The sequence below is a fragment of the Mirounga angustirostris genome, unplaced genomic scaffold (genome assembly GCF_029215605.1).
Source record: "Mirounga angustirostris isolate CCGP_5_RB_7025 unplaced genomic scaffold, mMirAng1.0.hap1 SCAF_1, whole genome shotgun sequence".
In the NCBI taxonomy this organism is placed as follows: Eukaryota; Metazoa; Chordata; class Mammalia; order Carnivora; family Phocidae; genus Mirounga; species Mirounga angustirostris.
This window is the reverse complement of record NW_026991709.1, coordinates 13,294,713-13,308,325: the sequence shown is the minus strand read 5'-3', so window position 1 is coordinate 13,308,325 and position 13,613 is coordinate 13,294,713. Positions and strand designations below refer to the sequence as shown.

At 49.4% G+C, this 13,613-nt stretch overlaps 1 protein-coding gene across 1 annotated transcript in view; it reads left to right on the top strand.

Moving 5' to 3' along the window:
* Positions 1 to 3,724, top strand: part of HUNK (hormonally up-regulated Neu-associated kinase) — a 104,636-nt gene extending 100,912 nt beyond the window's left edge. The window contains exon 11 of the mRNA XM_045902560.3: positions 523 to 3,724. Coding sequence (XP_045758516.1) covers positions 523 to 1,181 — 659 coding nt within the window. The 3' untranslated portion in view covers positions 1,182 to 3,724. The remainder of the gene's footprint in view (positions 1 to 522) is intronic.
* Positions 3,725 to 13,613: the final 9,889 nt, after the last annotated feature.

Genomic DNA, 13,613 nt, shown 5'->3' with positions numbered 1-13,613 from the left:
GAAGAGTTTTGTTTCCCAGCACCACGATGTATTTGAGACTAGTGAACTGTTACACCGAAAAACGGTTAAGATGAGAACTTTATGTTAGTTAGTTATTTTAACCGCAATTAAAAAAAAAAGTCACGAGGGAAACACTCCTTCCAGTGTCGCTTGTCTGAGGACCAAATTCACGGGTCCTGCTGGGCTGGGTGCGTGGGCTTCTGGTTCTGCTGATTCAAAGACTCGCTGGCAGGGTCTGGAATGTTAAGCAGCCAGAAGGAGAGCAGATGTCAAGGTGGTGCCATGGGCAAACCGGAACGCGGGAGGCCTCCTGTCACCAGCCTGCTGTCCCCTCCATCCTAGGAAGAGCATCTGGTTCCCTGTGGGGAGCGCCGGACGCTGGGGCCCTCTGCTTCTTGGTTCCTTCTGGTGACCCCGGGGAAGGGTCGTCTCGGTCAAGAGGCCGAAGCAGGCAGGGGAGGGCCGTTCACATCCCCGTTCACGCGACTCTCCTCATGATGTCCTTTGCTTTCTTGGGTGCAGATTCCTTCGGCTGCCGCAATATTTTCCGCAAAACCTCAGACTCCAGTTGTGTGGCTTCTTCTTCCATGGAGTTCATCCCCGTCCCACCCCCCCGGACCCCCAGGATTGTCAAGAGACCGGAGCCCCCTCAGCAGGGCCCTGGGGGCCCCGGCATCCCCCCCAAGGAAGACCCCCTGGTACTGGATATGGTACGCTCCTTTGCGTCCGTGGATCGCGAGGACCACCCCGAACCTCTGTCCCCGTCTCATCACTATAGGGCTCTAGGCTCACCCGGGGGCTGGGCCCGCGGGAATCCCGGCGAGCGGACGCTCTCCCCGGCCCTACTACCCGGAAGCCTGTCCCCTCTGCAAACTCCTTTGCATCCCACTCTGGTCTCCTTTGCTCACGAAGAAAAGAACAGCCCCCCAAAGGAAGAGGGCGTGTGTTCCCCATCTCCGGCTCCCAGTAATGGCACCACGCAGCCCCTGGGGAGCCCAAACTGCGTGAAAAGCAGGGGCAGGTTCCCCATGATGGGCATCGGACAGATGTTGCGGAAACGCCAGCAGAGCCTGCAGCCCTCCGCAGACAGGCCCCTGGAGGCCAGCCTGCCTCCGCTGCAGCCCATGGCCCCTGTGAGCCTCTCCTTCGACGTGCCGGACGGGCTCAAGGGCCAGTGCTGACCTGGGCCAGGGGCAGGGTTCTGGGTATTTCTGAGGAAAGTAACGGAACAGAGCTCCCCACGTGCATCGGGGTGTGGAGATTGGAAGGCCTCGTGGGCGCCTCCTTCAGGGCCTCTCCTCTCCCTCTGCCAGGCCGTGTCCCAGCTCTGAGCGGCTCACACCCACAGACCCAAAGCCTGCCGGGTTTGCGCAGGGACCCCGGAGATGCTGGAATTTTCCAGGAGGGGTGGCTAGAGGGGCAGCGTCCTCCTGTCCTCCTCCCGCCCACCCCTCCCCCACCTGCCCACCTCCCTCTGCTGGGCCGCTGGGGGGCATCGGCCTCTGGGCTGCTCACATCCCAGCCTGTTTCGGGATCTTTGCTCACTTTGTGCTCTGTGGCTGCCTCTCAGGACTGTGACTTCTCCCCATGTGACTGGCGGTGTCCCAGGGCGGTTCCCCTTCCTCTCGTAGAGGTGAATCCCTGCCGGCCCGAGGAGCCCCTGGCCCAACTGCCAGGCCCGGGGCACCGTCAGCAGGACACCCCCTCCCTCTGTGTGGGAAGGGACAGGGGGGACAAGGACAGAGCCAAAGCGCGGGCACCCCAATGAAAGGAAAAGGCCAAAGGGGACACACATTTGCCATCTTCTGTTTTGGCTGAACCTTGCTAAGCATCGGCTTATCTTTTCCAAAGATGATTTTTTCTTAGGGGATGTCAGATAGAAGTAACAGAATTTAAAAAAACCTGGGTGGGGAGATGAGAAGCGATCCTACCAAACTCGTGTTTTCACGAGAGGATACGCATGGAGGGCACTGGCACTCTCCCAAGTGATGTTTGGGATACGCATGGAGGGCACTGGCCCTCCCGTGGCCTGCAGGAGGGCATGATCGTGGCGCGCCCTGCGTTCTTCCCGCCATACCAGCACAGCCTGAACCTTCTGGAAGGCATGGGACATACTTACAGTTGATGATTGAGAAAGAGAGAAGATGTTAAGGTTGGATGTGGATGCATCTGGAAGGCATCGTTCATTACCTCTGCTCAGTGCAGTTTTCGAGCTGCCAAGAAACCAAGTGTGGTTTTGGTGGGACGAGTTTGCTGTAAGCTCTGAGCAGCCTCACGCGGCGGGGATCACGTTCAGAATGCAGTTCCACGTCTTCTCTGAGGAAAGCAGCATTCCTCAAACGTGCTGAGTCCACGTTCTGTGTTCACACCTTTTGCCAAGGTTCGAACCAAAGATGTGTCTCCGGTTCTGTGTCCATGCCATCCTATGTGGTTTTGTGGATCTCCATGTTGTCTGACCATGTCTCCCAGGAGCCTGCTGGGGCCGTCTCCACGTGGGGCCTGGGCCCTGGCACTTGGCGGGGGCCGCTTCGTCATGAGCAAAATTGGAAAAAAAAAAAAAAAAAAGGAATCAGCATGGGGTTGGATAGCGGTTAGTCAGGAGACGGGTCACACAGTGGTTTGGGGTCTTCAGCTCTTGGCTCTTGCAGGCATGAGCAGAACCCACAGCTGTGGTCACCCCAAGGCTAGTCCGCAGCCCACTGAGTCTGAAACAGGCCGTGGGCTGGTTCTTCTGTCTTTTCTTGTTTAGCTGTCGTGACCTCCGTCTGCTCTACACGTTTCTGACTGAGCCAGGAAAGAGCGGATATTTGGCTGACCCTGGAAGCCACTGAGATATGCCCAGTCTCGGCTGACCTTGACAAGACCCTGGAACCGCTGCCTCCCCCTTTGCTGGGATCCTCCCGGCTCAAGGGCTTGTTAGGAAGGAGTCAGGCGCCTGGCCGTTGGTGTTGTTCCTCTGTACGGCTCCAGACCCGGTTCCAGAACTTTCCATTGAAAATGGAGCTTTTTAAGCAGAGAGAAGAAAAGCATCTGAAAAAGACCTCTCTCCGTTTGACGTGAAGTGTCTGGTTTTTGATCGGTGAAGGAACCTTTTTTGAAAGTGTGACGCTCTGCAGGTTTGCAGGCTCTGTCCCTGTGCCTTGTGAACTTCTTTCCCTCTATGTCTCGTTCTTGTATTGTACTTTCCTTGAGAACGTGAGTGTTTTTCTGTATCGCTGTTAGCTCATTGGGACATGCGTTCTGTTCCTCGACCCAGCCGCAGATGGTCATACAACTAACTGACCATGTCACCATTGGTCACTTGAACTGTGAACTCAGGTTTATTCCAGAACCCAGTGAGAGGTGAGGGGGGAGTGAGGAAGGGGGGGGCAACTGTATTTTTTGTATGTGAGCACCTGACAAATCTATGAAACCGAGTGAAAGAAGAAATGTTAAATTCTTTATTATTTTATTATATTTATATGGGAAACTTGACTGTCCCTTTGGTAAGTACAAAGTGTGTTGTCTGTGCAACCCAAGACTGTCTCTCATTAGTCTGTACCCATGACCTCAGTCAGCCTGTAGTTAACTGACGGACATGACCAACCTATCACCGTGTGAAGTCCAGGAGGAAGAGTCAACTGTGATTGTACGATTTGGTCGTTAAGTAAGGACTGTATTTATGTCACCATTATTAAATATATGTACTTTTATAATGACTGTGAAATACACTTTTCCCTCACTCTGACTGCTTCATTTATTTGCATTTGGTAAATCTTAACACACTGAGTATGTTGCAGTAGTCGGCTGTCTTCTACGTAAAGTCTGTGGCCACTGACCGGATACAAGTGGGAATCGAGCTGTAGGGTATTTGGGGGCATCTTCTGCTCCTGTATCACCACTTCATTTTGCTCGTAGCAGGTGTATGATCTACAGAATTCTTATCTGACCGACGTACAGCAGACAGCGGTTCAAGACAAATCAGCATTTTTTTTCTTTTTTCGGGGGTTCAGGATCTCCCTCGGAGATTCTGAAATTGGCACATGAAGAATGACATCTGTGAACAGTACCTCCAGCTTTTGTCCTTGCTTTAGGGATGGGGGAAGAAGGCTGGTGAAGTGGAACAGGAGGGTTGGATTGTCCCAGTTCTGACTTCACTCATCACTGTCCACCTTGCTTAAAGCCTTGTGTCCCCCTGGATGGTGTGGCACGGTGGGAGTGCACCTTCCGCCACACGAAGCTCCCTGAAGCTTGATGGGCTTGGGGAGCCACAATGCGTATCTGGTTTTGGTGATGCTCTTTCCTTCTAGGAGTCCGAACATTTCAGAACAGAAAGGAACCTGAGATTATGTGCTTCAACCCCAACCTTTTTGAAGAAGAGAAAACTGGGGCCCTGAATGGTTTAAGGACTCCCCAGCATCCCTAAGTGAGCTGGTCGCAGAGCAGGTCTGGGAGGCAGGGCTCCTTCCTCAAAGAACACACACAAGTCAGAGTGTGGCTGTCGTGGGGAGAGTGGAGAGTCCACATCAGATCAAGCTGTCGTTACAACGGGTATCTTTGAGGTCCTTCCGCAGACCCGGTCTTTGCAATTTCAGGTCACTATCAGAATCGTGCAGCTTCTTAAGATCCTGCACATTGCGCTCTTTCCACCATCCAACCACCGGAGAAAGACTTCTTCTTTCTCAACAGATCTTCCAAGTGAGTAGCAACCCCTGGACCTCTTTGTTATCTGCATTAGCTCATAAAAGGCTGTTGGGTTTTACTAGATGAAATCAATAAAACATTTTCTAAATAGCCATGTCATGAAACGAAGTCAGAAAGAGTACAAGACTGATATTTTTAGGGGGGTCTGGAAGCTTCTCGGTTATTATATTTGTTATCTTTGTAGGACCCTCTGTGAGCTCCAGGCACAGTGAGAGTAATTCAGGGCAGTACTGGGAGCTGGTTCAATTTCGTGTCATCACTTCTCAATGAAAGGAGCATATTTCCTGAGTAGTAAATGAGTGTATTATCTGTGGCAGCTTTTTCGTCAAGGGAGCTTTTCAGACATCTGGTTCCAAAGACAAATGGGGTATATATTTGAACTTCTTTTTTGCGGACCTGTTTTCATGACACACAGTTATCTCTGAGATCTGATGGTTGTGGCACCAATGGACTGGGGTGGGGGAAGGGTGGGGAGTAGTTCAACCTTCGCAATCCCCTTCCACGGGGATATCTACGTCTGAGCTGGTGTGTGGATAAGGAGGCATTTGGGGCAACTGGCCCTGGCAGCCTAGAGTAGCATGGTGTGGAGCAAACCCAGGGGTCAGCTAGAGCTTAGTGGTGTAAAACCAAACAATGGCACATTTGCAGGGAAGACAATGCCGGGACACGGCATTATTCTCAGAAATGGGTCCGACTTCAGGGCCTGAGCTAGTTACACAACATAGTCCCTGCTCTGGAGATGACCCATTAGCTATTTTGAAAGGAAGGCCTTTGGCTGGTGTTATAAGCCCTCAGGAAGAACAAAAATGTATTCTTTATAAGCCTCATGACGGAGCCCGCTGAAAAGGGCAGGATGCAAGCCTGTGTCACGAACATGGCTTCTCGCCCAAAGTTGGGCTGTGAATTCGTGGCAGGTCTGCGAGGAGAATGCCTTCCGTGACCCCTTCGTCAGTGTTCACGTCTTCCCTGGCAACCCAGTGTGTTAGACAGATGCGGCTTTGTGCTGATAACAAACCCCTAATCTCTGTGACTTGCCCAGTAAAGGTTTATTTCTCACACAAATTCGTATGCAGTTTGGCGGACGCCAGAGCCGCCACCTTCCATGTGGTGACTCAGGGATCCAGGCTGCTTCCCACCCATGGCTCATCCACGGTTCCGTGGCTGGGGCAGCAGAGGAAGCATGAGCCGGAGGGCCTTCCTCTGCCCTTGAGTGTTCTCTGAGGGCTGGAACTAGTGCTGCGGACTTCCTGTGAGCAAGAGGCTGAGAAATGTGGGGGCACATGTGGATACTTGGGGTACAGTTACTGTTTCTGTCACAGGGAAGGTAAAGATGCCTGCCGCTTAAAGGGCCCCTCAAACTGGACTGGCCTTTCCCATAGTTAACACAATTATGGCACCTCTTAGTATGTGCGGATTATTTGTTTTAAATAAAGGGATAAGCATTGTAATTATTAATGTTTCATTTAATTTAAGGGGGGTGTTATGGGCTGAATTGTACCCCCCCCCAAATTCATATATTAAAGCCTTAACTCCCAGGACTTCAGTGTGTGGTTGTCTTTGGAGATAGGGCCTTTAAAGAGCTAAAATAAGGCCACCGTTAGGATGAGACTTAGTCCAGTCTGATTGGTGTCCTTATGAGAAGAAATCTGGACATGTACAGGGACACCAGAGGAAAGACCATGAGAGACCCAGGGAGAAGGCAACCATCCACAAGCCAAGGAGCGAGTCCTCAGGAGAAACCAAACCCGGGGAAACCTTGATCCTGGACTTCCAGCTTTTAGAACTAAAGAGAAATAACTTTCTGTTAAGCTGCCCAGTCCGTGGCCCTTTGTCATGGCAGCCCTAGAGAACCAACATAGCGGGGAGGCCAGATAGGAATATTTACATGCTCCACAAATCTCACAAATTTTCTCTCATTTGCTGCATCCCGTTTACATTTTCTTACAACTAAATCACTCCCAGAATGTCCTTTTATTTTATTTTTTTGCAGTGAAATCCCACCTTTCCAAGTGTCCCCTGTGTACCAGGCCCTGTGCCAGTTAGTTTCAAGTATATTTCTTTCTTTAATCCAGAGAGGCACAAACTTTTTCTGTAAAGGGCCAGATAGTAAATATTTCACACTTAGCTGCCAACCCTGCGACCGTTGTATATTCTTCTTTGGGCTTGCAGTTTTGTGTTTGTTTTTTTTACGACCCTTGAAACGTGAAAACAATTCTTACCTGTTGGGCGCGTAAAAACAGGCCACCGCAGACTTGGGCCCTTAGACCTCCTGCTGTTACCTTCCCAAGAACCCTGTAAATGGCCGTGTTGTCTCTGACACGGAAGTTTAAGTAGTTTGCCCGGTTCACACAATCAGGATTTCAGTCACACGCTGAAGGCGTTCATTTTAGGAACGAGCCCCCTGTAAAAAAAGAGAAAGAGCTCCTTTTGTGCTATCTGCGCGCCTAGGTGCTCAGAAGGAGTCATCATTCATAGTAACAAACCGGCGAAGGGTCTGGGGCAAAGGGAATTGGGAGGTGGGGAGCGACTCTGGCCTTGCTCTTTGCCGTCCCTCCCTGTTACTGCTTTGAGTGGATTTCCAGTGTTGGTTGCTATCTGCAGGCCTGGAGGTGCTTCAGGAGAGCTGTCCCTGTCATGAGCCTGCCCTTGCCATGGAGTCCCCACCCTCAGATTCATCCCTGCCTTCATCTTCACGGAATGGAGCCTGGCTCCGGGGCGCAAATCATTTTCCATTCAAGCCATGTCCCCTTTCTCTCTGTGAATGGCCTCTCAAAAATGGGTTCTTACGGCTTATAAAGAAAGAGCTTGCTGAAAGTCTTAGGGAACAAGTCTAAATCTAGAGCAGACGTGAAGCCGGATGATGCCTCATAGACGAATCATCGCCGTTACTCACACCTGAATGATGCCGTGTCACCGCAGGTTGGACACGTGTCCCCTTGCCTGAGAGATGAGTTGTGTCATCTGAATCAGCTCCAAAGAGCCCATTCAGAGTCCTTCCCACCCGTGACCACTTCAATTACATGAACCATTCTCACTTTCAGAACATTTGGGCCCAAGCCACAGAATCACAGGGATGTGGGGGTCACCCAGCCCTAGGATCAGTCCCCTGGAATTTGGGGCAGTCCTCGAAGAGCACCAAGAAATGTGGGTTCTTAGAATAAGCACAAAGCAACCTCATGGAGCAGAGTTTTTATAACCCTCTGCTAATTTAAATTTTTAAATTTTTTTTTTAACTTAAAACTAACGTGTCATGTATTCAGATGCAAAATCAGTGTGAGTCTTGTGAGTCCAACCCTCCTTGTCCTCTCTGCTTTGGGTAGTTCCGGGAATAATTTTGAAAGGTAGAAGTCAGAGCCAACCTCCTTCATTTACATTGATTTACATGATGTATTTGACACCTAAATGGAGAAATGATGCATTGAAGAACTCCCAATTTGTCAGTGGCAATGTCTGCCTCCATGATCAGTTTTCTTCCCACTATCCCTGGTAAAGAGCCCAGAGTTAAAGGAAGGCTGGGGATGCTTAGGGATGTCGTGAAGTTGGGTCTGCTTGCTCCCCTTTCAGATTTTTGGTCCACAGAGTGGGTGATCATAATAGAAAGAAGGAAATTAATTTGTGAAGAGTGTATAAAGGGAGTGGATATATATAAGTGCTCTCTCCACTTTCCCAAGCCTAATTTGTCTTGCCTTCCTTTGAGTACTCCTAGGTATACATGTTGTAGCACTGACTGTAATAATTGTTAACACATTGCTCTGTCCTCCAGGGCTCTAGGACACTTTCTCACTCATCTTTATGTCTGTACCCAGTGATCTAAACACATGGGTGAATGGATTAATGGATGAATAGGTGGGTGGTGGGTGGGTAGGTAATGGATGGATGGGATCGTAGATGCGTAGTGGTGGCTGGGTGGATGGTTGGATGGAGGGGAGGGTGGGTGGATGGGGAGATGAATGGATGAGTGGGTGGATGATAGATGGATAGTGGTAGATGGATGGTTGTTTGGATGGATGGTAAATAGATGGGTGTGTGGATGGTAGATAGTAGATGGATGGATGGGTGGGGGGTAGGTAGTGGATGGATAGGTGGGTGGGTGGGGAGATGAATGGATGAGTAGGTGGATGATGGATGGTGGTAGGTGGATGGGTGGTTGGATGGATAGTAAATAGATGGGTGGGTGGATGGCAGATAGTAGATGGATGGGTGGGTGGGTGGGGAGATGAATGGATGAGTGGGTGGATGATGGATGGTGGTGGATGGGTGGTTGGATAGATAGTAAATAGATGGGTGGGTGGATGGCAGATAGTGGATGGATGGGTGGGTGGGTGGGGAGGTGAATGAATGAGTGGAGTGGATGATGGATGGTGGTAGATGGATACGTGGTTGGATGGATAGTAAATAGATGGGTGGATTGATGGTAGATGATGGATGGGTAGGTAGCGAATGGATGCATGGTGGATGGTAGATGGATAGTGGTGAATGGGTGGGAGGTTGGATGGATGGGTGGTGGATAGAATGATGAATGAATGGGATTGAGAGTAAATGCCAAGAGGAGTTAAATGACTTAGTGGATGGCTGCAGGGCACTTAAGAGAAAGGGAAGCACTCCCCTAATTCAGGGTATAAGCCCTCAAATACTTTCTAAACATAAAAATGAAGGGCCTGGGAAATAAATAGGGCATGAACTTTGGGTACCAACAGCCTTCACACATGGCGGCCAGGGCACAGCCTCCTCCTACCCTGAGTCCATTCGCCACCCTGGACACAAGTAATCACAGACCTTGGTTGTGTGGCGAAGCCCTTGTCCTCATTTGTCAAATGCATGTGCAGCCATTTGACTGTTTTCCTTTGGTGACCTTAGAGAGATTTGGCAAGAATGCGAGGCAACTATGTGAGAATGGGAGTCCCGTTCCCTGGCCCAGCTCTTCTACTCACACAGTTGTTTACTGGGCCAGGACACTGAGGCCCAGACTCCTCTCTGTATCCTAATGCTGACTTTAACTACTGGCATCCTCACTCATGTCTTGTCGCCCCAAGCTTCCAGCCTCATTGTGCGCAAACCATCTAAACGCTACATGCAGATAATGCATTTTTTATCAGGCAGGTATATGGCTGACCGGATGGCATTCACACACCTCTGTCTCACTCCAGCTGACCTTCTCCACTCTTGTGGGCTGAGCTGTGTTCTCCCGAAGTCCATATATTGAGGCCCGAACCCCCAGGACTGCAGGATCTGAATGTATTTGGAGACAGGGCCTTTGAAAATGTGATTAAGTTAAAAACGAGGCTGCTGGGAGGGTGGGCCCTAACCTAATTCGATGGTGTCCTTATAAGAAGGGGAGATTTGATGACACAGAGAGACTCCAGGGATGCAAGAACGCAGAGGAAAGACCATGGGAGGACAGCGAGAAGGCTGCCATCTGCCAGTCCAAGAAAGAGTCCCCAAATTTGACCTTCAGCCTCCAGAACGGTGAGAAAATAAGTTTCTGTAGTTTAAACCACCAAGGCTGTGATATTTTATTGTGGCCTTCCATAGCAAACTAACACACCCACAAATCGCAGGTGTGGAAATAACGAGGACCATCCGATGAGAACAAACAAAGGCAATTAATCAGAGCTGGCTGTCGCAAAAGGGTCAGAACCATCACTTGACAGAGACTAAGCAGTGGGCAGAGGAGCAGGAAAGCTTTACAGTGGAATAAAGGGAAGGTTTCAGGTGTGCCCTGCTGGGTGGCTATTGTCATGGGGAAGCCGGAAGCAGGCTAACTAGAAGGGGGGCGTCCTACGTAATTGGTTTGGGGAGCATATTTGGCTATTTCTGGTTGGTTCCGAGTTGGAAGGAGGGGCAAAACTGGGGAAGTCGGGAGTCACTGACCAAGTCCTAACCGTGTGGGCTGATTGTGGCAAAGGCTGTGGCTTGGCCTCAGAGGCTGGTTACCGCAGAGGTGGTGGGTCAGAGTTGCAGCCATTGTCCATTTGTACATCTGTATCGCACAGGGTGGTAGGATGTCTTCTCACCCCGTTGATCTGGCTTAGTTTCTTAGGACTGCTGCAAAAAACCACCACGAACTTGGTGCCTTCAAACAACAGAAATTAATTCCCTCACGGTTCTGGAGAAGGGAAGGTTGAAATCAAGGTGTAGCAGCACCAGACTCTGAAGCTTCTAGGGGGAGGATCCTTCCTTGCCTCTTCCAGCTTCTGCTGGTTCTAGGCAGTGCCTGGCATTCTTCGGCTCCAGTGTCCAATTCTCCTTCGATGTCTGCTCCATCTTCACGTGGCCTTCTTCCCTGTGTCTCCACATGGCCTGCTTATATTAAGATACTAGTCACTGAATTTAGAGCCATCTTAAATTAATTACATCTACAGAACTCCACATCAGGTCATATTCTGAGGTTCCAGGTGGATGTGAATTTTGGAGGAGATTCTATTCAACACTCTACTGGTTAAGGGTCCTACTCTCTGTCACCAGGGCTGGAAGCCTGGCAAATCTAGACTTGACATGAGGCCTTGGGCACAACAGGGGAGTCGACTCTGCAAAGTCTTGTGATGTCCAGAATTGAGGATGTTAGGAAGTGACATTTTGGGTGGAAACTTTGGGATGCTAAGAGGCGGAGAGGAGAGGAATCCATATCTGACCACATGAAGTGATTGGCATGCCCATCAAGAAGGCAGACACTGAAGCAGGTAGATGTTCCAGTCTCCTCCTGACATAGACTTTCACAGAGGGACAGCTGCGGGGGGCAGGGCGCTCAATTTGGGAATGCTATGCCCAGGGGTTTATGGAATCTTGACGTGATCTGTGATTCCCCACAAAATCCAGATCAACTCTATCAACTCATCAACTCTATCTTTAGAACAGAATATCCTCTGGAGTTTTAGGCATATTTATCAAGCTCCACAGTAACCCATTGTATTCAAAACACATAATCTCATGCCCCAGACCAGCTTCTCCTATGCTCCTGCTCATAGTAAAGGGCATCTCAGATGCCCCAACCTGAGCATCATCCTGGACCACACTCTCCCCTCACCTTCCACATCTGGTCCATTCACAAAGTACCTGTTAGTTCCATCCTCCAAAGATGAAGGGCTAGCCAGGGCCATCAGTACAAACTCCACATGGGAGGCATGAAACCAACTCTTTTTCCACTCTTGCCATTTAGCATGGTGCAATGGAAGACACATCAAATCCAGAACCATCTGCAAAACAGGAATTTGGGGGTAATAGGGTAAATGAGATTAATTAATATATACAATTAATATATACAAGACACCTCATATACTCTGGTAAAAAGTACGTGCAATGGAAGCATTAACTTGCGTGCGGTTTATGCATACAAAAAAATCTGGTCAGCTCTTTTGTGAGCATGAACAATATCACCAATGGTAAAGAAACAAATGAGTACTTTCTTCACTTTTGCTTTTGAAATGGGTGTGTCTTCTAAGTCTTAAGGATGTCGAAGTTTTCTAGCACAAACATTGAGGCTTTGCTTCTGGATCGTAATAGAAACACCATATTCAGTGATCGGTTACTATTTTTCTCAAAAATGTGTGCTTTTTAAATTTTTTCAACACCCCCCCCCCCGAAAAATCAGAGCAAATGCCAAGGCTTTTTAGTTTTAAGTTCATCATTCAGAATCCTTGGCAAGTTTTCACAGAAATTCCCCTGGTGGTCAAGTTCTCTTCCAAGTGAATGTGACACGTCAGCCAGCACGGCTCACGATTAACTGTCCCACATGCTGACCTTTCAGCATTTCCACTGCTCTTGTGAGCGACAAAGCCACTCCTTGGTGCCCCATCACTGAACCGGCTCCTGCCTTCCTTAAACCTTCTGGGACAACCAAAAACCTCTCTTCTTTGCCATCTTTCTTGAGTTCTTCTCCAAATGCTTCTTTTGAATCCATCAAATGTCCAGCTTGCCCATTGTTTTACTTTATACAAACTTTGAGATCCTTTGCTCTTAAAACTGCAACCATTTTCACTCGGGCATGAAGCAACACGCATGTCTTCTTCAACCCTCTGGCCCAGACCTGTCTGCCAGGTGTGTGGGGGGGTTCTGCCGCCACCAGGCATAGATGGGTCGGAGCGAATTCCTTTTAAGATTAGTCATTGACTTCCCTCAGCCTCACGGGCCCCCTCTTTGGGCACGCAGAAATCCACTTCAGTGGACAGACAGATATATTCATGGTGCAGAGTTAAAATGTTTATCCTGTCCGTCATGATGAATTTTACCTGTCAACTTGACTAGCCATGGAGCGCTAGTCAGATTACGTGTTATATCTGCCTGTGTCTGTGAGCACCTTCTCAGATGAGATTAGCATTACCCTATTGGAGGACACAGTACGTAGATTGCCCTCCCCAGTGTAGACTGGCATCACCCGATTCCTTGAGGGTCCAAATAGAACAAAACGCAGACAGAGGAGAAATTCTCCCCTCTTTTCCCACCTCACTGATTGATCTGGAACATCTCCTCTCATCCTCTGTGGCCTTTGACCTGGGAGTTACACCAGATGCTTCTCTGGTTCTCATGTCTTTGAACTTGGACTAAAATATAACACCAGTTTTCCCCAGCCTTCAGCTTACAGTGGGCAGATTGTGGGGCTTTTCAGGCTCCTTTACCACATGAGCCAATTCCTCATAATAAATCTGTCTCTTTCATAGACATAGATATTGCATATATACACACATCTAGGGGTAATATGTATATATATTCGACTGCTTCTGTTTCTCTAGAGAACCCCGGCTAACATACTGACCTCAGAAGGGCTACGTGCCATTTGGCTAGGAGGCACCCCCCAGATTCCTCACAAAGCTTTATTCCGTAGAGCCCCATAAACGACAGTAAGCTGCCAGGACTACCCTGTCTTGACCCCACACAATTCCAACTTGAATCTGTTTTCTCTTCTCCCCTTCTCATCCCAAAGTATCCACACTCAT